Source organism: Callionymus lyra, chromosome 10 (assembly GCF_982586985.1).
Source record: "Callionymus lyra chromosome 10, fCalLyr1.hap1.1, whole genome shotgun sequence".
NCBI classification, from domain to species: domain Eukaryota; kingdom Metazoa; phylum Chordata; class Actinopteri; order Syngnathiformes; family Callionymidae; genus Callionymus; species Callionymus lyra.
In genome coordinates this window covers 22,854,260-22,876,059 of record NC_141827.1, presented here as the reverse complement: position 1 = coordinate 22,876,059, position 21,800 = coordinate 22,854,260, and the positions used below count along the sequence as shown (strand labels likewise).

The following is a 21,800-nucleotide window of genomic DNA, read 5'->3' as shown; positions in this document are numbered from 1 at the left end:
CAGGTGTGAGATTTTGGACTATTGTACATGTGTGAGATTTTGGACTTCTATACAGGTGTGAGATTTTGGACTATTGTACATGTGTGAGATTTTGGACTTCTACACAGGTGTGAGATTTTGGACTATTGTACATGTGTGAGATTTTGGACTTCTACACAGGTATGAGATTTTGGACTATTGTACATGTGTGAGATGTTGGACTCCTCTACACCTGTGAGACTTAATACTTCTATACATGTGTAAGATGTTGGACTCTTCTACACCTGTGAGACTTTAGACTTCTATACATGTATAAAATTTTGAACTCCTCGCACCAGAGCGCCCGGAAAATTCAACTGGTGTACGACAAACTCAGCTCACTTCAAAGCTTCCACTGCAAGACGCCCAACTGTCGCGGACGGTGCAACTACGAGGACGAAGTCAACGAGTTCCACTGCCCTCTGTGTCAATCCGTCAACTGCATCCTCTGCAGGGTAACTGTTGTCTTCCCAAGTTTCTGTGCGAAGCTAATGGTGTTGTTTACAGGCCATACACACGGGCATGAACTGCAAAGATTACCAGGATGACCTCCGCGTCGGGGCGAAGAACGACGACGCTGCAAAGAAGACCAAACAGATGCTGGACGTGAGTCACACAATGTTGTCATAGAGCTGAGTCATCGTTCAGAGACGTTGGGTCCAATGTCTTTTACATTGTGTCACTTTCACAATGAAGAGGGACTTCTATACATGTGTAAGATTTTGAAATCCTCTACCCCTGTGAGACTTTAGACTTCTAAACAGGTGTGAGATTTTTAACTCCTCTACACCTGTGAGACTTTAGACTTCTATACAGGTGTGAGATGTTGAACTCTTCTACACCTGTGAGACTTTAGACTTCTATACAGGTGTGAGATGTTGAACTCTTCTACACCTGTGAGACTTTAGACTTCTATACAGGTGTGAGATGTTGGACTCTTCTACACCTGTGAGACTTTAGACTTCTATACAGGTGTGAGATGTTGGACTCTTCTACACCTGTGAGACTTTAGACTTCTATACAGGTGTGAGATTTTGAACTCCTTTTCACCTGTGAGACTTTAGACTTCTATACATGTGTAAGATTTTGAACTCTTCTACACCTGTGAGACTTTAGACTTCTATACAGGTGTGAGATGTTGGACTCTTCTACACCTGTGAGACTTTAGACTTCTATACAGGTGTGAGATTTTTAACACCTTTTCACCTGTGAGACTTTAGACTTCTATACATGTGTACGATTTTGAACTCTTCTACACCTGTAAGACTTTAGACTTCTATACAGGTGTGAGATTTTGAACTCTTCTACACCTGTAAGACTTTAGACTTCTATACAGGTGTGAGATTTTTAACTCCTTTTCACCTGTGAGATTTTGGACTTCTATACAGGTATAAGATTTTGGACTCTTCTACACCTGTGAGACTTTAGACTTCCATACATGTGTGAGATTTTGAACTCCTTTTCACCTGTGAGACTTTAGACTTCTATACAGGTGTGAGATTTTGGACTCCTCTATACCTGTGAGACTTTAGACTTCCATACAGGTGTGAGATTTTGAACTCCTTTTCACCTGTGAGACTTTAGACTTCTATACAGGTGTGAGATTTTGGACTCCTCTACACCTGTGAGACTTTAGACTTCTATACAGGTGTGAGATTTTTAACTCCTTTTCACCTGTGAGACTTTAGACTTCTATACAGGTGTGAGATTTTGAACTCCTTTTCACCTGTGAGACTTTAGACTTCTATACAGGTGTGAGATTTTGGACTTCTATACATGTGTGAGATTTTGGACTATTGTACATGTGTGAGATTTTAGACTTCTATACAGGTGTGAGATTTTGGACTATTGTACATGTGTGAGACTTCTGACTTATATACAGGTGTGAGATTTTTAACTCCTTTTCACCTGTGAGACTTTGGATTTCTACACAGGTGTGAGATTTTGGACTATTGTACATGTGTGAGATTTTGGACTTCTATACAGGTGTGAGATTTTGGACTATTGTACATTTGTGAGATTTTGGACTTCTACACAGGTGTGAGATTTTGGACTATTGTACATGTGTGAGATTTTGGACTTCTATACAGGTGTGAGATTTTGGACTATTGTACATGTGTGAGATTTTGGACTTCTATACAGGTGTGAGATTTTGGACTATTGTACATGTGTGAGATTTTGGACTTCTATACAGGTGTGAGATTTTGGACTATTGTACATGTGTGAGATTTTGGACTTCTACACAGGTATGAGATTTTGGACTATTGATGTGTGAGATTTTGGACTTCTACACAGGTGTGAGATTTTGGACTATTGTACATGTGTGAGATTTTGGACTTCTACACAGCTGAGAGATTTTGGACTTCTACACAGGTGTGAGATTTTGGACTTCTATACAGGTGTGAGATTTTGGACTATTGTACATGTGTGAGATTTTGGACTTCTATACAGGTAAGTAAGTAAGTAATATTTATTTATATAGCGCTTTTCGAGACCAGGGTCACAAAGCGCTTTAACAATCAAAACAATACTCAAAACAGTACATACTTCAAAGATCAAGACAACACCGAGAACAACACAGGAGTTCGAGAAATTCAAGGAAAAGCCTGAACAAATAGAAACGTCTTAAGATGTTTCTTAAAGGAGTCAGTAGACTCCATCAAGCGCAAAGAGAGAGGTAGATCGTTCCAAAGCTTAGGAGCAACAGCCTGAAAAGATTTCTCTCCTCTGGTCCTGAGCCGTGTGCGTGGAACCATAAGTAGATTCTGATCCACAGACCTCAGAGACCGAGCTGGGGTGTAAGGCTGGATCAGATCAGTGATGTAAGGAGGAGCCTGACCATGAATAGATCTGAAAGTAAGAACCAGAATTTTAAAGTTGATCCTGAAAGAAACTGGAAGCCAGTGAAGAGTTTTAAGGATTGGAGAAATGTGAGTTCTTCTACTAGAGCGGGTCAGAATTCTCGCTGCAGAGTTCTGAATCAACTGCAGACGAGACAGCTCCTTCTTGTTAAGACATGAAAACAAACTGTTACAATAGTCCAGACGAGAAGAAACAAACGCATGGATTACAAGCTCCAGATCATGTTGTGACAACATTTTCCTAAGTTTAGAGATTTTTCTCAGTTGAAGGAAACAGTTTCTGGTCAGTTTTCTGCAGTGTTGAACAAGAGACATGTCTTTATCAAATACAACACCCAGGTTTCTCAGGCTCAGTTTGACAGACTGACCTAAGTCACCCAAGTACTGACTCAACCCTGGAATCTTATCATCAGGAGCAATCACCAGAGTTTCAGTTTTGTCCACATTAAGCTGTAAAGTGTTTTCACTCAGCCATTGTTTGATTTCTAGCAAACAATTGACTAAGCTGTTCAGCCTTTGGGGCTCAGTTGGGTCAAAAGAGCAGTAGAGCTGGATGTCATCAGCAAAAATGTGATAAGAAACATCTGGAAATCTCTGAATGATTTTACCAAGGGGAATCAAGTACAGCAAAAACAATAAAGGACCCAGAACAGAACCTTGAGGGACTCCACACAACAGATCTGCCGATTCAGACCTCATTTGATTGGCAGATACACTAAAACTGCGCCCAGAAAGGTAAGATGAGAACCATTCTAACACAGACCCAGACAGTCCCACTTCATCCCTTAGTCTTCTCAGCAGGATCTGGTGATCAACTGTGTCAAAGGCTGACGACAGATCCAAGAGAACCAGAACAGTGAATTTACCAGAGTCAGCCGACATCATGATGTCACTGGACACTTTCAATAAAGCTGTCTCCGTAGAGTGATGTTTACGGAAGCCAGACTGAAACTTCTCATGGATGTCGCTCTGATCCAGGAACAAAGACAGCTGCTCAGACACCACCTTCTCCAAGATCTTGGACAAGAAAGGGAGCTTAGAAATAGGCCTGAAATTACTGAGGTCAGTTGGGTCTAAGCCTGGTTTTTTGAGCAGAGGCTCCACAATGGCATGTTTAAATGCATTGGGAAAAACCCCTGTGGAAAGGGAGAGGTTTACCATATTGGTAACCCAGGGGCCAATTACATCAAATACTTTGATAAAAAGCCTACAAGGAAGGACGTCATCTGAGCAAGAGGAGGGTTTCATCTTGTTCACTAGTGCTGAAATATCACCCAAAGATACAGCAGTGAAGGATGACCAAGAGGAGGAGATGGGCTCAGAGACAGTAGGGGTTCCCAACAAAGGGGGAGAGATTTTCTCTTTGATCAATTTAATTTTGTCAATGAAAAATCTCAACAATGCATTGCTGTCAGCTTCACAGAAGACCGGCGTGATTTGAGGAGCAGGAGACACGAGAGAATTAATCGTGTCAAACAAAACTTTGGGGTTTTTCCTATTTGCTGCTACCAGTTTTCTGATGTAATCAGATCTAGCAGTTTCTACCATCTCATTGTAAGAAGTCAACAAATCCCTGAGGTGAAGTCTGTGCACCTCAAGTTTAGTAGACTTCCAGAGACGCTCAGTCTTTCGACAAAGTCTCTTCAGACTCAGGAGATCTTCATTTGTCCAAGGGCACCGTTTTTTCTGAATTTTCAAGTTCGATTTAACAGGTGCCACTTGATCCAGTATTTCAACACAATGATCAGTGTAACAGTGAATCAAACTGTCCACATCTGGACAGTCATCAAAGGAAAGACGGTCAAACATAGCAGAAAAACTGTCTGCAGTATCGGCTGAGATGACACGCCTCTGAGACCTAACTTTCAAAGGCTTAGGTTCAGGGATGAAGTCCATGTTGAACAAGACAAGAGAATGATCACTCAGATGGAGATCATGTATAGATACATTAGAAATGTTCAGGCCAAGAGTAAAAACTAAGTCTAAAATGTGGCCTTTTTGATGAGTGGGTTCAGAAACATGTTGCTCAAAATTAAAGGCTTCAGTTAAAGTTAAAAGTTCTTTAGCAGAACAAGATGTGACGTCATCAACATGAAGATTAAAGTCTCCAAGAATAAGAACAGATTCCATCTGAATAATGGAAGATAAGAAGTCACTAAAGTCATTCAAGAACACCGCCGCAGGACCAGGCGGACGGTAGATTGACACACAATAGAAAGGTCTTGTAGAACCAACCAAGATCATCTGAGACTCAAAAGAAGTGAATTCCTGTGTCTGAATCACTTTGCAAGAACAACTCTCCCTAAAAACAGTAGCAAGACCTCCTCCACGACCAGAGAGGCGAGGCTTCCCCAGGACAGCGCTCCCTACTGGACAGAGTTCGTTCAGATGAATAAACTCTTCCTCTCTCTGCCAAGTCTCAGAAAGACATAATAAATCCAAATTAACTCTTGTGAAAAGATCATTAAGAATAAAGGATTTATTAGTAATGGAGCGAACATTAAGAAGTCCCACATTCAGCACCGATGACGTCACTGACGACGCCGCGTCACTGACAGGCGCGCAGAGCGGGATCTTTTGAAGCGAACAGCGGTCACGTGGGTACCAGCTGTCACTGAAGTTCAACTCGGTTGTAAAAGTCGACTTAAAGAGAGGAAATGAAAAAATCTTACCACCTTTCGTTGAGGTCTGGACAGACGGCAGCGCTGATGTGTCGTCACACACAGTGAGAGGAATGTCGATCAAACATCGATGACGTTCGATGACGTCAGAGTTGTTCCGAGCGATCGCAACTGCACGTCTCATCCTGACCTGTACTCCAGCCTGACTCGATCCCTTGTGGAAATCGCCCGGTACTCGAGAGATCAAACGATATTCCACAGAGTCCGAGTCGATGAGAAGCGGAGCCGGAAACACGTTCACCGGACGTTGGTAACTGACGCGAGTGAAGTCCTCCATCGACTCTCTGATGTTGAGAAGAGCAACACGATCATAGATCCGAGATGCTTGAGACATATCTTAAGTGATATGAGCATAAAATCCGGACAAGTAGTCGTTAAAACGACTGTTTTTGGCAATTATTGCAGGAGCTTACGTTTCAAGCAGCCGATCAAAGGCTCACCGGAAGCGGAAGGTGTGAGATTTTGGACTATTGTACATGTGTGAGATTTTGGAAATCTACACAGGTGTGAGATTTTGGACTATTGTACATGTGTGAGATCTTGGACTATTGTACATGTGTGAGATTTTGGACTTCTACACAGGTATGAGATTTTGGACTATTGATGTGTGAGATTTTGGACTTCTACACAGGTGTGAGATTTTGGACTATTGTACATGTGTGAGATTTTGGACTTCTATACAGGTGTGAGATTTTGGACTATTGTACATGTGTGAGATTTTGGACTTCTACACAGGTGTGAGATTTTGGACTATTGTACATGTGTGAGATTTTGGACTTCTACACAGGTATGAGATTTTGGACTATTGTACATGTGTGAGATGTTGGACTCCTCTACACCTGTGAGACTTAATACTTCTATACATGTGTAAGATGTTGGACTCTTCTACACCTGTGAGACTTTAGACTTCTATACATGTATAAAATTTTTAACTCCTCGCACCAGAGCGCCCGGAAAATTCAACTGGTGTACGACAAACTCAGCTCACTTCAAAGCTTCCACTGCAAGACGCCCAACTGTCGCGGACGGTGCAACTACGAGGACGAAGTCAACGAGTTCCACTGCCCTCTGTGTCAATCCGTCAACTGCATCCTCTGCAGGGTAACTGTTGTCTTCCCAAGTTTCTGTGCGAAGCTAATGGTGTTGTTTACAGGCCATACACACGGGCATGAACTGCAAAGATTACCAGGATGACCTCCGCGTCGGGGCGAAGAACGACGACGCTGCAAAGAAGACCAAACAGATGCTGGACGTGAGTCACACAATGTTGTCATAGAGCTGAGTCATCGTTCAGAGACGTTGGGTCCAATGTCTTTTACATTGTGTCACTTTCACAATGAAGAGGGACTTCTATACATGTGTAAGATTTTGAAATCCTCTACCCCTGTGAGACTTTAGACTTCTAAACAGGTGTGAGATTTTTAACTCCTCTACACCTGTGAGACTTTAGACTTCTATACAGGTGTGAGATGTTGAACTCTTCTACACCTGTGAGACTTTAGACTTCTATACAGGTGTGAGATGTTGAACTCTTCTACACCTGTGAGACTTTAGACTTCTATACAGGTGTGAGATGTTGGACTCTTCTACACCTGTGAGACTTTAGACTTCTATACAGGTGTGAGATGTTGGACTCTTCTACACCTGTGAGACTTTAGACTTCTATACAGGTGTGAGATTTTGAACTCCTTTTCACCTGTGAGACTTTAGACTTCTATACATGTGTAAGATTTTGAACTCTTCTACACCTGTGAGACTTTAGACTTCTATACAGGTGTGAGATGTTGGACTCTTCTACACCTGTGAGACTTTAGACTTCTATACAGGTGTGAGATTTTTAACACCTTTTCACCTGTGAGACTTTAGACTTCTATACATGTGTACGATTTTGAACTCTTCTACACCTGTAAGACTTTAGACTTCTATACAGGTGTGAGATTTTTAACTCCTTTTCACCTGTGAGATTTTGGACTTCTATACAGGTATACGATTTTGTACTCTTCTACACCTGTGAGACTTTAGACTTCCATACATGTGTGAGATTTTGAACTCCTTTTCACCTGTGAGACTTTAGACTTCTATACAGGTGTGAGATTTTGGACTCCTCTATACCTGTGAGACTTTAGACTTCCATACAGGTGTGAGATTTTGAACTCCTTTTCACCTGTGAGACTTTAGACTTCTATACAGGTGTGAGATTTTGGACTCCTCTACACCTGTGAGACTTTAGACTTCTATACAGGTGTGAGATTTTTAACTCCTTTTCACCTGTGAGACTTTAGACTTCTATACAGGTGTGAGATTTTGAACTCCTTTTCACCTGTGAGACTTTAGACTTCTATACAGGTGTGAGATTTTGGACTTCTATACATGTGTGAGATTTTGGACTATTGTACATGTGTGAGATTTTAGACTTCTATACAGGTGTGAGATTTTGGACTATTGTACATGTGTGAGACTTCTGACTTATATACAGGTGTGAGATTTTTAACTCCTTTTCACCTGTGAGACTTTGGATTTCTACACAGGTGTGAGATTTTGGACTATTGTACATGTGTGAGATTTTGGACTTCTATACAGGTGTGAGATTTTGGACTATTGTACATTTGTGAGATTTTGGACTTCTACACAGGTGTGAGATTTTGGACTATTGTACATGTGTGAGATTTTGGACTTCTATACAGGTGTGAGATTTTGGACTATTGTACATGTGTGAGATTTTGGACTTCTATACAGGTGTGAGATTTTGGACTATTGTACATGTGTGAGATTTTGGACTTCTATACAGGTGTGAGATTTTGGACTATTGTACATGTGTGAGATTTTGGACTTCTACACAGGTATGAGATTTTGGACTATTGTTGTGTGAGATTTTGGACTTCTACACAGGTGTGAGATTTTGGACTATTGTACATGTGTGAGATTTTGGACTTCTACACAGCTGAGAGATTTTGGACTTCTACACAGGTGTGAGATTTTGGACTTCTATACAGGTGTGAGATTTTGGACTATTGTACATGTGTGAGATTTTGGACTTCTATACAGGTAAGTAAGTAAGTAAGTAATATTTATTTATATAGCGCTTTTCGAGACCAGGGTCACAAAGCGCTTTAACAATCAAAACAATACTCAAAACAGTACATACTTCAAAGATCAAGACAACACCGAGAACAACACAGGAGTTCGAGAAATTCAAGGAAAAGCCTGAACAAATAGAAACGTCTTAAGATGTTTCTTAAAGGAGTCAGTAGACTCCATCAAGCGCAAAGAGAGAGGTAGATCGTTCCAAAGCTTAGGAGCAACAGCCTGAAAAGATTTCTCTCCTCTGGTCCTGAGCCGTGTGCGTGGAACCATAAGTAGATTCTGATCCACAGACCTCAGAGACCGAGCTGGGGTGTAAGGCTGGATCAGATCAGTGATGTAAGGAGGAGCCTGACCATGAATAGATCTGAAAGTAAGAACCAGAATTTTAAAGTTGATCCTGAAAGAAACTGGAAGCCAGTGAAGAGTTTTAAGGATCGGAGAAATGTGAGTTCTTCTACTAGAGCGGGTCAGAATTCTCGCTGCAGAGTTCTGAATCAACTGCAGACGAGACAGCTCCTTCTTGTTAAGACATGAAAACAAACTGTTACAATAGTCCAGACGAGAAGAAACAAACGCATGGATTACAAGCTCCAGATCATGTTGTGACAACATTTTCCTAAGTTTAGAGATTTTTCTCAGTTGAAGGAAACAGTTTCTGGTCAGTTTTCTGCAGTGTTGAACAAGAGACATGTCTTTATCAAATACAACACCCAGGTTTCTCAGGCTCAGTTTGACAGACTGACCTAAGTCACCCAAGTACTGACTCAACCCTGGAATCTTATCATCAGGAGCAATCACCAGAGTTTCAGTTTTGTCCACATTAAGCTGTAAAGTGTTTTCACTCAGCCATTGTTTGATTTCTAGCAAACAATTGACTAAGCTGTTCAGCCTTTGGGGCTCAGTTGGGTCAAAAGAGCAGTAGAGCTGGATGTCATCAGCAAAAATGTGATAAGAAACATCTGGAAATCTCTGAATGATTTTACCAAGGGGAATCAAGTACAGCAAAAACAATAAAGGACCCAGAACAGAACCTTGAGGGACTCCACACAACAGATCTGCCGATTCAGACCTCATTTGATTGGCAGATACACTAAAACTGCGCCCAGAAAGGTAAGATGAGAACCATTCTAACACAGACCCAGACAGTCCCACTTCATCCCTTAGTCTTCTCAGCAGGATCTGGTGATCAACTGTGTCAAAGGCTGACGACAGATCCAAGAGAACCAGAACAGTGAATTTACCAGAGTCAGCCGACATCATGATGTCACTGGACACTTTCAATAAAGCTGTCTCCGTAGAGTGATGTTTACGGAAGCCAGACTGAAACTTCTCATGGATGTCGCTCTGATCCAGGAACAAAGACAGCTGCTCAGACACCACCTTCTCCAAGATCTTGGACAAGAAAGGGAGCTTAGAAATAGGCCTGAAATTACTGAAGTCAGTTGGGTCTAAGCCTGGTTTTTTGAGCAGAGGCTCCACAATGGCATGTTTAAATGCATTGGGAAAAACCCCTGTGGAAAGGGAGAGGTTTACCATATTGGTAACCCAGGGGCCAATTACATCAAATACTTTGATAAAAAGCCTACAAGGAAGGACGTCATCTGAGCAAGAGGAGGGTTTCATCTTGTTCACTAGTGCTGAAATATCACCCAAAGATACAGCAGTGAAGGATGACCAAGAGGAGGAGATGGGCTCAGAGACAGTAGGGGTTCCCAACAAAGGGGGAGAGATTTTCTCTTTGATCAATTTAATTTTGTCAATGAAAAATCTCAACAATGCATTGCTGTCAGCTTCACAGAAGACCGGCGTGATTTGAGGAGCAGGAGACACGAGAGAATTAATCGTGTCAAACAAAACTTTGGGGTTTTTCCTATTTGCTGCTACCAGTTTTCTGATGTAATCAGATCTAGCAGTTTCTACCATCTCATTGTAAGAAGTCAACAAATCCCTGAGGTGAAGTCTGTGCACCTCAAGTTTAGTAGACTTCCAGAGACGCTCAGTCTTTCGACAAAGTCTCTTCAGACTCAGGAGATCTTCATTTGTCCAAGGGCACCGTTTTTTCTGAATTTTCAAGTTCGATTTAACAGGTGCCACTTGATCCAGTATTTCAACACAATGATCAGTGTAACAGTGAATCAAACTGTCCACATCTGGACAGTCATCAAAGGAAAGACGGTCAAACATAGCAGAAAAACTGTCTGCAGTATCGGCTGAGATGACACGCCTCTGAGACCTAACTTTCAAAGGCTTAGGTTCAGGGATGAAGTCCAGGTTGAACAAGACAAGAGAATGATCACTCAGATGGAGATCATGTACAGATACATTAGAAATGTTCAGGCCAAGAGTAAAAACTAAGTCTAAAATGTGGCCTTTTTGATGAGTGGGTTCAGAAACATGTTGCTCAAAATTAAAGGCTTCAGTTAAAGTTAAAAGTTCTTTAGCAGAACAAGATGTGACGTCATCAACATGAAGATTAAAGTCTCCAAGAATAAGAACAGATTCCATCTGAATAATGGAAGATAAGAAGTCACTAAAGTCATTCAAGAACACCGCCGCAGGACCAGGCGGACGGTAGATTGACACACAATAGAAAGGTCTTGTAGAACCAACCAAGATCATCTGAGACTCAAAAGAAGTGAATTCCTGTGTCTGAATCACTTTGCAAGAACAACTCTCCCTAAAAACAGTAGCAAGACCTCCTCCACGACCAGAGAGGCGAGGCTTCCCCAGGACAGCGCACCCTACTGGACAGAGTTCGTTCAGATGAATAAACTCTTCCTCTCTCTGCCAAGTCTCAGAAAGACATAATAAATCCAAATTAACTCTTGTGAAAAGATCATTAAGAATAAAGGATTTATTAGTAATGGAGCGAACATTAAGAAGTCCCACATTCAGCACCGATGACGTCACTGACGACGCCGCGTCACTGACAGGCGCGCAGAGCGGGATCTTTTGAAGCGAACAGCGGTCACGTGGGTACCAGCTGTCACTGAAGTTCAACTCGGTTGTAAAAGTCGACTTAAAGAGAGGAAATGAAAAAATCTTACCACCTTTCGTTGAGGTCTGGACAGACGGCAGCGCTGATGTGTCGTCACACACAGTGAGAGGAATGTCGATCAAACATCGATGACGTTCGATGACGTCAGAGTTGTTCCGAGCGATCGCAACTGCACGTCTCATCCTGACCTGTACTCCAGCCTGACTCGATCCCTTGTGGAAATCGCCCGGTACTCGAGAGATCAAACGATATTCCACAGAGTCCGAGTCGATGAGAAGCGGAGCCGGAAACACGTTCACCGGACGTTGGTAACTGACGCGAGTGAAGTCCTCCATCGACTCTCTGATGTTGAGAAGAGCAACACGATCATAGATCCGAGATGCTTGAGACATATCTTAAGTGATATGAGCATAAAATCCGGACAAGTAGTCGTTAAAACGACTGTTTTTGGCAATTATTGCAGGAGCTTACGTTTCAAGCAGCCGATCAAAGGCTCACCGGAAGCGGAAGGTGTGAGATTTTGGAAATCTACACAGGTGTGAGATTTTGGACTATTGTACATGTGTGAGATCTTGGACTATTGTACATGTGTGAGATTTTGGACTTCTACACAGGTATGAGATTTTGGACTATTGATGTGTGAGATTTTGGACTTCTACACAGGTGTGAGATTTTGGACTATTGTACATGTGTGAGATTTTGGACTTCTATACAGGTGTGAGATTTTGGACTATTGTACATGTGTGAGATTTTGGACTTCTACACAGGTGTGAGATTTTGGACTATTGTACATGTGTGAGATTTTGGACTTCTACACAGGTATGAGATTTTGGACTATTGTACATGTGTGAGATGTTGGACTCCTCTACACCTGTGAGACTTAATACTTCTATACATGTGTAAGATGTTGGACTCTTCTACACCTGTGAGACTTTAGACTTCTATACATGTATAAAATTTTGAACTCCTCGCACCAGAGCGCCCGGAAAATTCAACTGGTGTACGACAAACTCAGCTCACTTCAAAGCTTCCACTGCAAGACGCCCAACTGTCGCGGACGGTGCAACTACGAGGACGAAGTCAACGAGTTCCACTGCCCTCTGTGTCAATCCGTCAACTGCATCCTCTGCAGGGTAACTGTTGTCTTCCCAAGTTTCTGTGCGAAGCTAATGGTGTTGTTTACAGGCCATACACACGGGCATGAACTGCAAAGATTACCAGGATGACCTCCGCGTCGGGGCGAAGAACGACGACGCTGCAAAGAAGACCAAACAGATGCTGGACGTGAGTCACACAATGTTGTCATAGAGCTGAGTCATCGTTCAGAGACGTTGGGTCCAATGTCTTTTACATTGTGTCACTTTCACAATGAAGAGGGACTTCTATACATGTGTAAGATTTTGAAATCCTCTACCCCTGTGAGACTTTAGACTTCTAAACAGGTGTGAGATTTTTAACTCCTCTACACCTGTGAGACTTTAGACTTCTATACAGGTGTGAGATGTTGAACTCTTCTACACCTGTGAGACTTTAGACTTCTATACAGGTGTGAGATGTTGAACTCTTCTACACCTGTGAGACTTTAGACTTCTATACAGGTGTGAGATGTTGGACTCTTCTACACCTGTGAGACTTTAGACTTCTATACAGGTGTGAGATGTTGGACTCTTCTACACCTGTGAGACTTTAGACTTCTATACAGGTGTGAGATTTTGAACTCCTTTTCACCTGTGAGACTTTAGACTTCTATACATGTGTAAGATTTTGAACTCTTCTACACCTGTGAGACTTTAGACTTCTATACAGGTGTGAGATGTTGGACTCTTCTACACCTGTGAGACTTTAGACTTCTATACAGGTGTGAGATTTTTAACACCTTTTCACCTGTGAGACTTTAGACTTCTATACATGTGTACGATTTTGAACTCTTCTACACCTGTAAGACTTTAGACTTCTATACAGGTGTGAGATTTTGAACTCTTCTACACCTGTAAGACTTTAGACTTCTATACAGGTGTGAGATTTTTAACTCCTTTTCACCTGTGAGATTTTGGACTTCTATACAGGTATAAGATTTTGGACTCTTCTACACCTGTGAGACTTTAGACTTCCATACATGTGTGAGATTTTGAACTCCTTTTCACCTGTGAGACTTTAGACTTCTATACAGGTGTGAGATTTTGGACTCCTCTATACCTGTGAGACTTTAGACTTCCATACAGGTGTGAGATTTTGAACTCCTTTTCACCTGTGAGACTTTAGACTTCTATACAGGTGTGAGATTTTGGACTCCTCTACACCTGTGAGACTTTAGACTTCTATACAGGTGTGAGATTTTTAACTCCTTTTCACCTGTGAGACTTTAGACTTCTATACAGGTGTGAGATTTTGAACTCCTTTTCACCTGTGAGACTTTAGACTTCTATACAGGTGTGAGATTTTGGACTTCTATACATGTGTGAGATTTTGGACTATTGTACATGTGTGAGATTTTAGACTTCTATACAGGTGTGAGATTTTGGACTATTGTACATGTGTGAGACTTCTGACTTATATACAGGTGTGAGATTTTTAACTCCTTTTCACCTGTGAGACTTTGGATTTCTACACAGGTGTGAGATTTTGGACTATTGTACATGTGTGAGATTTTGGACTTCTATACAGGTGTGAGATTTTGGACTATTGTACATTTGTGAGATTTTGGACTTCTACACAGGTGTGAGATTTTGGACTATTGTACATGTGTGAGATTTTGGACTTCTATACAGGTGTGAGATTTTGGACTATTGTACATGTGTGAGATTTTGGACTTCTATACAGGTGTGAGATTTTGGACTATTGTACATGTGTGAGATTTTGGACTTCTATACAGGTGTGAGATTTTGGACTATTGTACATGTGTGAGATTTTGGACTTCTACACAGGTATGAGATTTTGGACTATTGATGTGTGAGATTTTGGACTTCTACACAGGTGTGAGATTTTGGACTATTGTACATGTGTGAGATTTTGGACTTCTACACAGCTGAGAGATTTTGGACTTCTACACAGGTGTGAGATTTTGGACTTCTATACAGGTGTGAGATTTTGGACTATTGTACATGTGTGAGATTTTGGACTTCTATACAGGTAAGTAAGTAAGTAATATTTATTTATATAGCGCTTTTCGAGACCAGGGTCACAAAGCGCTTTAACAATCAAAACAATACTCAAAACAGTACATACTTCAAAGATCAAGACAACACCGAGAACAACACAGGAGTTCGAGAAATTCAAGGAAAAGCCTGAACAAATAGAAACGTCTTAAGATGTTTCTTAAAGGAGTCAGTAGACTCCATCAAGCGCAAAGAGAGAGGTAGATCGTTCCAAAGCTTAGGAGCAACAGCCTGAAAAGATTTCTCTCCTCTGGTCCTGAGCCGTGTGCGTGGAACCATAAGTAGATTCTGATCCACAGACCTCAGAGACCGAGCTGGGGTGTAAGGCTGGATCAGATCAGTGATGTAAGGAGGAGCCTGACCATGAATAGATCTGAAAGTAAGAACCAGAATTTTAAAGTTGATCCTGAAAGAAACTGGAAGCCAGTGAAGAGTTTTAAGGATTGGAGAAATGTGAGTTCTTCTACTAGAGCGGGTCAGAATTCTCGCTGCAGAGTTCTGAATCAACTGCAGACGAGACAGCTCCTTCTTGTTAAGACATGAAAACAAACTGTTACAATAGTCCAGACGAGAAGAAACAAACGCATGGATTACAAGCTCCAGATCATGTTGTGACAACATTTTCCTAAGTTTAGAGATTTTTCTCAGTTGAAGGAAACAGTTTCTGGTCAGTTTTCTGCAGTGTTGAACAAGAGACATGTCTTTATCAAATACAACACCCAGGTTTCTCAGGCTCAGTTTGACAGACTGACCTAAGTCACCCAAGTACTGACTCAACCCTGGAATCTTATCATCAGGAGCAATCACCAGAGTTTCAGTTTTGTCCACATTAAGCTGTAAAGTGTTTTCACTCAGCCATTGTTTGATTTCTAGCAAACAATTGACTAAGCTGTTCAGCCTTTGGGGCTCAGTTGGGTCAAAAGAGCAGTAGAGCTGGATGTCATCAGCAAAAATGTGATAAGAAACATCTGGAAATCTCTGAATGATTTTACCAAGGGGAATCAAGTACAGCAAAAACAATAAAGGACCCAGAACAGAACCTTGAGGGACTCCACACAACAGATCTGCCGATTCAGACCTCATTTGATTGGCAGATACACTAAAACTGCGCCCAGAAAGGTAAGATGAGAACCATTCTAACACAGACCCAGACAGTCCCACTTCATCCCTTAGTCTTCTCAGCAGGATCTGGTGATCAACTGTGTCAAAGGCTGACGACAGATCCAAGAGAACCAGAACAGTGAATTTACCAGAGTCAGCCGACATCATGATGTCACTGGACACTTTCAATAAAGCTGTCTCCGTAGAGTGATGTTTACGGAAGCCAGACTGAAACTTCTCATGGATGTCGCTCTGATCCAGGAACAAAGACAGCTGCTCAGACACCACCTTCTCCAAGATCTTGGACAAGAAAGGGAGCTTAGAAATAGGCCTGAAATTACTGAGGTCAGTTGGGTCTAAGCCTGGTTTTTTGAGCAGAGGCTCCACAATGGCATGTTTAAATGCATTGGGAAAAACCCCTGTGGAAAGGGAGAGGTTTACCATATTGGTAACCCAGGGGCCAATTACATCAAATACTTTGATAAAAAGCCTACAAGGAAGGACGTCATCTGAGCAAGAGGAGGGTTTCATCTTGTTCACTAGTGCTGAAATATCACCCAAAGATACAGCAGTGAAGGATGACCAAGAGGAGGAGATGGGCTCAGAGACAGTAGGTGTTCCCAACAAAGGGGGAGAGATTTTCTCTTTGATCAATTTAATTTTGTCAATGAAAAATCTCAACAATGCATTGCTGTCAGCTTCACAGAAGACCGGCGTGATTTGAGGAGCAGGAGACACGAGAGAATTAATCGTGTCAAACAAAACTTTGGGGTTTTTCCTATTTGCTGCTACCAGTTTTCTGATGTAATCAGATCTAGCAGTTTCTACCATCTCATTGTAAGAAGTCAACAAATCCCTGAGGTGAAGTCTGTGCACCTCAAGTTTAGTAGACTTCCAGAGACGCTCAGTCTTTCGACAAAGTCTCTTCAGACTCAGGAGATCTTCATTTGTCCAAGGGCACCGTTTTTTCTGAATTTTCAAGTTCGATTTAACAGGTGCCACTTGATCCAGTATTTCAACACAATGATCAGTGTAACAGTGAATCAAACTGTCCACATCTGGACAGTCATCAAAGGAAAGACGGTCAAACATAGCAGAAAAACTGTCTGCAGTATCGGCTGAGATGACACGCCTCTGAGACCTAACTTTCAAAGGCTTAGGTTCAGGGATGAAGTCCAGGTTGAACAAGACAAGAGAATGATCACTCAGATGGAGATCATGTACAGATACATTAGAAATGTTCAGGCCAAGAGTAAAAACTAAGTCTAAAATGTGGCCTTTTTGATGAGTGGGTTCAGAAACATGTTGCTCAAAATTAAAGGCTTCAGTTAAAGTTAAAAGTTCTTTAGCAGAACAAGATGTGACGTCATCAACATGAAGATTAAAGTCTCCAAGAATAAGAACAGATTCCATCTGAATAATGGAAGATAAGAAGTCACTAAAGTCATTCAAGAACACCGCCGCAGGACCAGGCGGACGGTAGATTGACACACAATAGAAAGGTCTTGTAGAACCAACCAAGATCATCTGAGACTCAAAAGAAGTGAATTCCTGTGTCTGAATCACTTTGCAAGAACAACTCTCCCTAAAAACAGTAGCAAGACCTCCTCCACGACCAGAGAGGCGAGGCTTCCCCAGGACAGCGCTCCCTACTGGACAGAGTTCGTTCAGATGAATAAACTCTTCCTCTCTCTGCCAAGTCTCAGAAAGACATAATAAATCCAAATTAACTCTTGTGAAAAGATCATTAAGAATAAAGGATTTATTAGTAATGGAGCGAACATTAAGAAGTCCCACATTCAGCACCGATGACGTCACTGACGACGCCGCGTCACTGACAGGCGCGCAGAGCGGGATCTTTTGAAGCGAACAGCGGTCACGTGGGTACCAGCTGTCACTGAAGTTCAACTCGGTTGTAAAAGTCGACTTAAAGAGAGGAAATGAAAAAATCTTACCACCTTTCGTTGAGGTCTGGACAGACGGCAGCGCTGATGTGTCGTCACACACAGTGAGAGGAATGTCGATCAAACATCGATGACGTTCGATGACGTCAGAGTTGTTCCGAGCGATCGCAACTGCACGTCTCATCCTGACCTGTACTCCAGCCTGACTCGATCCCTTGTGGAAATCGCCCGGTACTCGAGAGATCAAACGATATTCCACAGAGTCCGAGTCGATGAGAAGCGGAGCCGGAAACACGTTCACCGGACGTTGGTAACTGACGCGAGTGAAGTCCTCCATCGACTCTCTGATGTTGAGAAGAGCAACACGATCATAGATCCGAGATGCTTGAGACATATCTTAAGTGATATGAGCATAAAATCCGGACAAGTAGTCGTTAAAACGACTGTTTTTGGCAATTATTGCAGGAGCTTACGTTTCAAGCAGCCGATCAAAGGCTCACCGGAAGCGGAAGGTGTGAGATTTTGGACTATTGTACATGTGTGAGATTTTGGAAATCTACACAGGTGTGAGATTTTGGACTATTGTACATGTGTGAGATCTTGGACTATTGTACATGTGTGAGATTTTGGACTTCTACACAGGTATGAGATTTTGGACTATTGATGTGTGAGATTTTGGACTTCTACACAGGTGTGAGATTTTGGACTATTGTACATGTGTGAGATTTTGGACTTCTATACAGGTGTGAGATTTTGGACTATTGTACATGTGTGAGATTTTGGACTTCTACACAGGTGTGAGATTTTGGACTATTGTACATGTGTGAGATTTTGGACTTCTACACAGGTATGAGATTTTGGACTATTGTACATGTGTGAGATGTTGGACTCCTCTACACCTGTGAGACTTAATACTTCTATACATGTGTAAGATGTTGGACTCTTCTACACCTGTGAGACTTTAGACTTCTATACATGTATAAAATTTTGAACTCCTCGCACCAGAGCGCCCGGAAAATTCAACTGGTGTACGACAAACTCAGCTCACTTCAAAGCTTCCACTGCAAGACGCCCAACTGTCGCGGACGGTGCAACTACGAGGACGAAGTCAACGAGTTCCACTGCCCTCTGTGTCAATCCGTCAACTGCATCCTCTGCAGGGTAACTGTTGTCTTCCCAAGTTTCTGTGCGAAGCTAATGGTGTTGTTTACAGGCCATACACACGGGCATGAACTGCAAAGATTACCAGGATGACCTCCGCGTCGGGGCGAAGAACGACGACGCTGCAAAGAAGACCAAACAGATGCTGGACGTGAGTCACACAATGTTGTCATAGAGCTGAGTCATCGTTCAGAGACGTTGGGTCCAATGTCTTTTACATTGTGTCACTTTCACAATGAAGAGGGACTTCTATACATGTGTAAGATTTTGAAATCCTCTACCCCTGTGAGACTTTAGACTTCTAAACAGGTGTGAGATTTTTAACTCCTCTACACCTGTGAGACTTTAGACTTCTATACAGGTGTGAGATGTTGAACTCTTCTACACCTGTGAGACTTTAGACTTCTATACAGGTGTGAGATGTTGAACTCTTCTACACCTGTGAGACTTTAGACTTCTATACAGGTGTGAGATGTTGGACTCTTCTACACCTGTGAGACTTTAGACTTCTATACAGGTGTGAGATGTTGGACTCTTCTACACCTGTGAGACTTTAGACTTCTATACAGGTGTGAGATTTTGAACTCCTTTTCACCTGTGAGACTTTAGACTTCTATACATGTGTAAGATTTTGAACTCTTCTACACCTGTGAGACTTTAGACTTCTATACAGGTGTGAGATGTTGGACTCTTCTACACCTGTGAGACTTTAGACTTCTATACAGGTGTGAGATTTTTAACACCTTTTCACCTGTGAGACTTTAGACTTCTATACATGTGTACGATTTTGAACTCTTCTACACCTGTAAGACTTTAGACTTCTATACAGGTGTGAGATTTTGAACTCTTCTACACCTGTAAGACTTTAGACTTCTATACAGGTGTGAGATTTTTAACTCCTTTTCACCTGTGAGATTTTGGACTTCTATACAGGTATAAGATTTTGGACTCTTCTACACCTGTGAGACTTTAGACTTCCATACATGTGTGAGATTTTGAACTCCTTTTCACCTGTGAGACTTTAGACTTCTATACAGGTGTGAGATTTTGGACTCCTCTATACCTGTGAGACTTTAGACTTCCATACAGGTGTGAGATTTTGAACTCCTTTTCACCTGTGAGACTTTAGACTTCTATACAGGTGTGAGATTTTGGACTCCTCTACACCTGTGAGACTTTAGACTTCTATACAGGTGTGAGATTTTTAACTCCTTTTCACCTGTGAGACTTTAGACTTCTATACAGGTGTGAGATTTTGAACTCCTTTTCACCTGTGAGACTTTAGACTTCTATACAGGTGTGAGATTTTGGACTTCTATACATGTGTGAGATTTTGGACTATTGTACATGTGTGAGATTTTAGACTTCTATACAGGTGTGAGATTTTGGACTATTGTACATGTGTGAGACTTCTGACTTATATACAGGTGTGAGATTTTTAACTCCTTTTCACCTGTGAGACTTTGGATTTCTACACAGGTGTGAGATTTTGGACTATTGTACATGTGTGAGATTTTGGACTTCTATACAGGTGTGAGATTTTGGACTATTGTACATTTGTGAGATTTTGGACTTCTACACAGGTGTGAGATTTTGGACTATTGTACATGTGTGAGATTTTGGACTTCTATACAGGTGTGAGATTTTGGACTATTGTACATGTGTGAGATTTTGGACTTCTATACAGGTGTGAGATTTTGGACTATTGTACATGTGTGAGATTTTGGACTTCTATACAGGTGTGAGATTTTGGACTATTGTACATGTGTGAGATTTTGGACTTCTACACAGGTATGAGATTTTGGACTATTGATGTGTGAGATTTTGGACTTCTACACAGGTGTGAGATTTTGGACTATTGTACATGTGTGAGATTTTGGACTTCTACACAGCTGAGAGATTTTGGACTTCTACACAGGTGTGAGATTTTGGACTTCTATACAGGTGTGAGATTTTGGACTATTGTACATGTGTGAGATTTTGGACTTCTATACAGGTAAGTAAGTAAGTAATATTTATTTATATAGCGCTTTTCGAGACCAGGGTCACAAAGCGCTTTAACAATCAAAACAATACTCAAAACAGTACATACTTCAAAGATCAAGACAACACCGAGAACAACACAGGAGTTCGAGAAATTCAAGGAAAAGCCTGAACAAATAGAAACGTCTTAAGATGTTTCTTAAAGGAGTCAGTAGACTCCATCAAGCGCAAAGAGAGAGGTAGATCGTTCCAAAGCTTAGGAGCAACAGCCTGAAAAGATTTCTCTCCTCTGGTCCTGAGCCGTGTGCGTGGAACCATAAGTAGATTCTGATCCACAGACCTCAGAGACCGAGCTGGGGTGTAAGGCTGGATCAGATCAGTGATGTAAGGAGGAGCCTGACCATGAATAGATCTGAAAGTAAGAACCAGAATTTTAAAGTTGATCCTGAAAGAAACTGGAAGCCAGTGAAGAGTTTTAAGGATTGGAGAAATGTGAGTTCTTCTACTAGAGCGGGTCAGAATTCTCGCTGCAGAGTTCTGAATCAACTGCAGACGAGACAGCTCCTTCTTGTTAAGACATGAAAACAAACTGTTACAATAGTCCAGACGAGAAGAAACAAACGCATGGATTACAAGCTCCAGATCATGTTGTGACAACATTTTCCTAAGTTTAGAGATTTTTCTCAGTTGAAGGAAACAGTTTCTGGTCAGTTTTCTGCAGTGTTGAACAAGAGACATGTCTTTATCAAATACAACACCCAGGTTTCTCAGGCTCAGTTTGACAGACTGACCTAAGTCACCCAAGTACTGACTCAACCCTGGAATCTTATCATCAGGAGCAATCACCAGAGTTT

At 41.7% G+C, this 21,800-nt stretch overlaps 1 protein-coding gene across 1 annotated transcript in view; it reads left to right on the top strand.

The window, feature by feature from the left end:
- Window positions 1–21,800, top strand: part of LOC148070986 (uncharacterized) — a 110,149-nt gene that overhangs the window by 51,215 nt on the left and 37,134 nt on the right. The window contains exons 15-22 of the mRNA XM_087801453.1: window positions 318–473; window positions 526–624; window positions 6,506–6,661; window positions 6,714–6,812; window positions 12,620–12,775; window positions 12,828–12,926; window positions 18,808–18,963; window positions 19,016–19,114. Coding sequence (XP_087657579.1) covers window positions 318–473; window positions 526–624; window positions 6,506–6,661; window positions 6,714–6,812; window positions 12,620–12,775; window positions 12,828–12,926; window positions 18,808–18,963; window positions 19,016–19,114 — 1,020 coding nt within the window. The remainder of the gene's footprint in view (window positions 1–317; window positions 474–525; window positions 625–6,505; window positions 6,662–6,713; window positions 6,813–12,619; window positions 12,776–12,827; window positions 12,927–18,807; window positions 18,964–19,015; window positions 19,115–21,800) is intronic.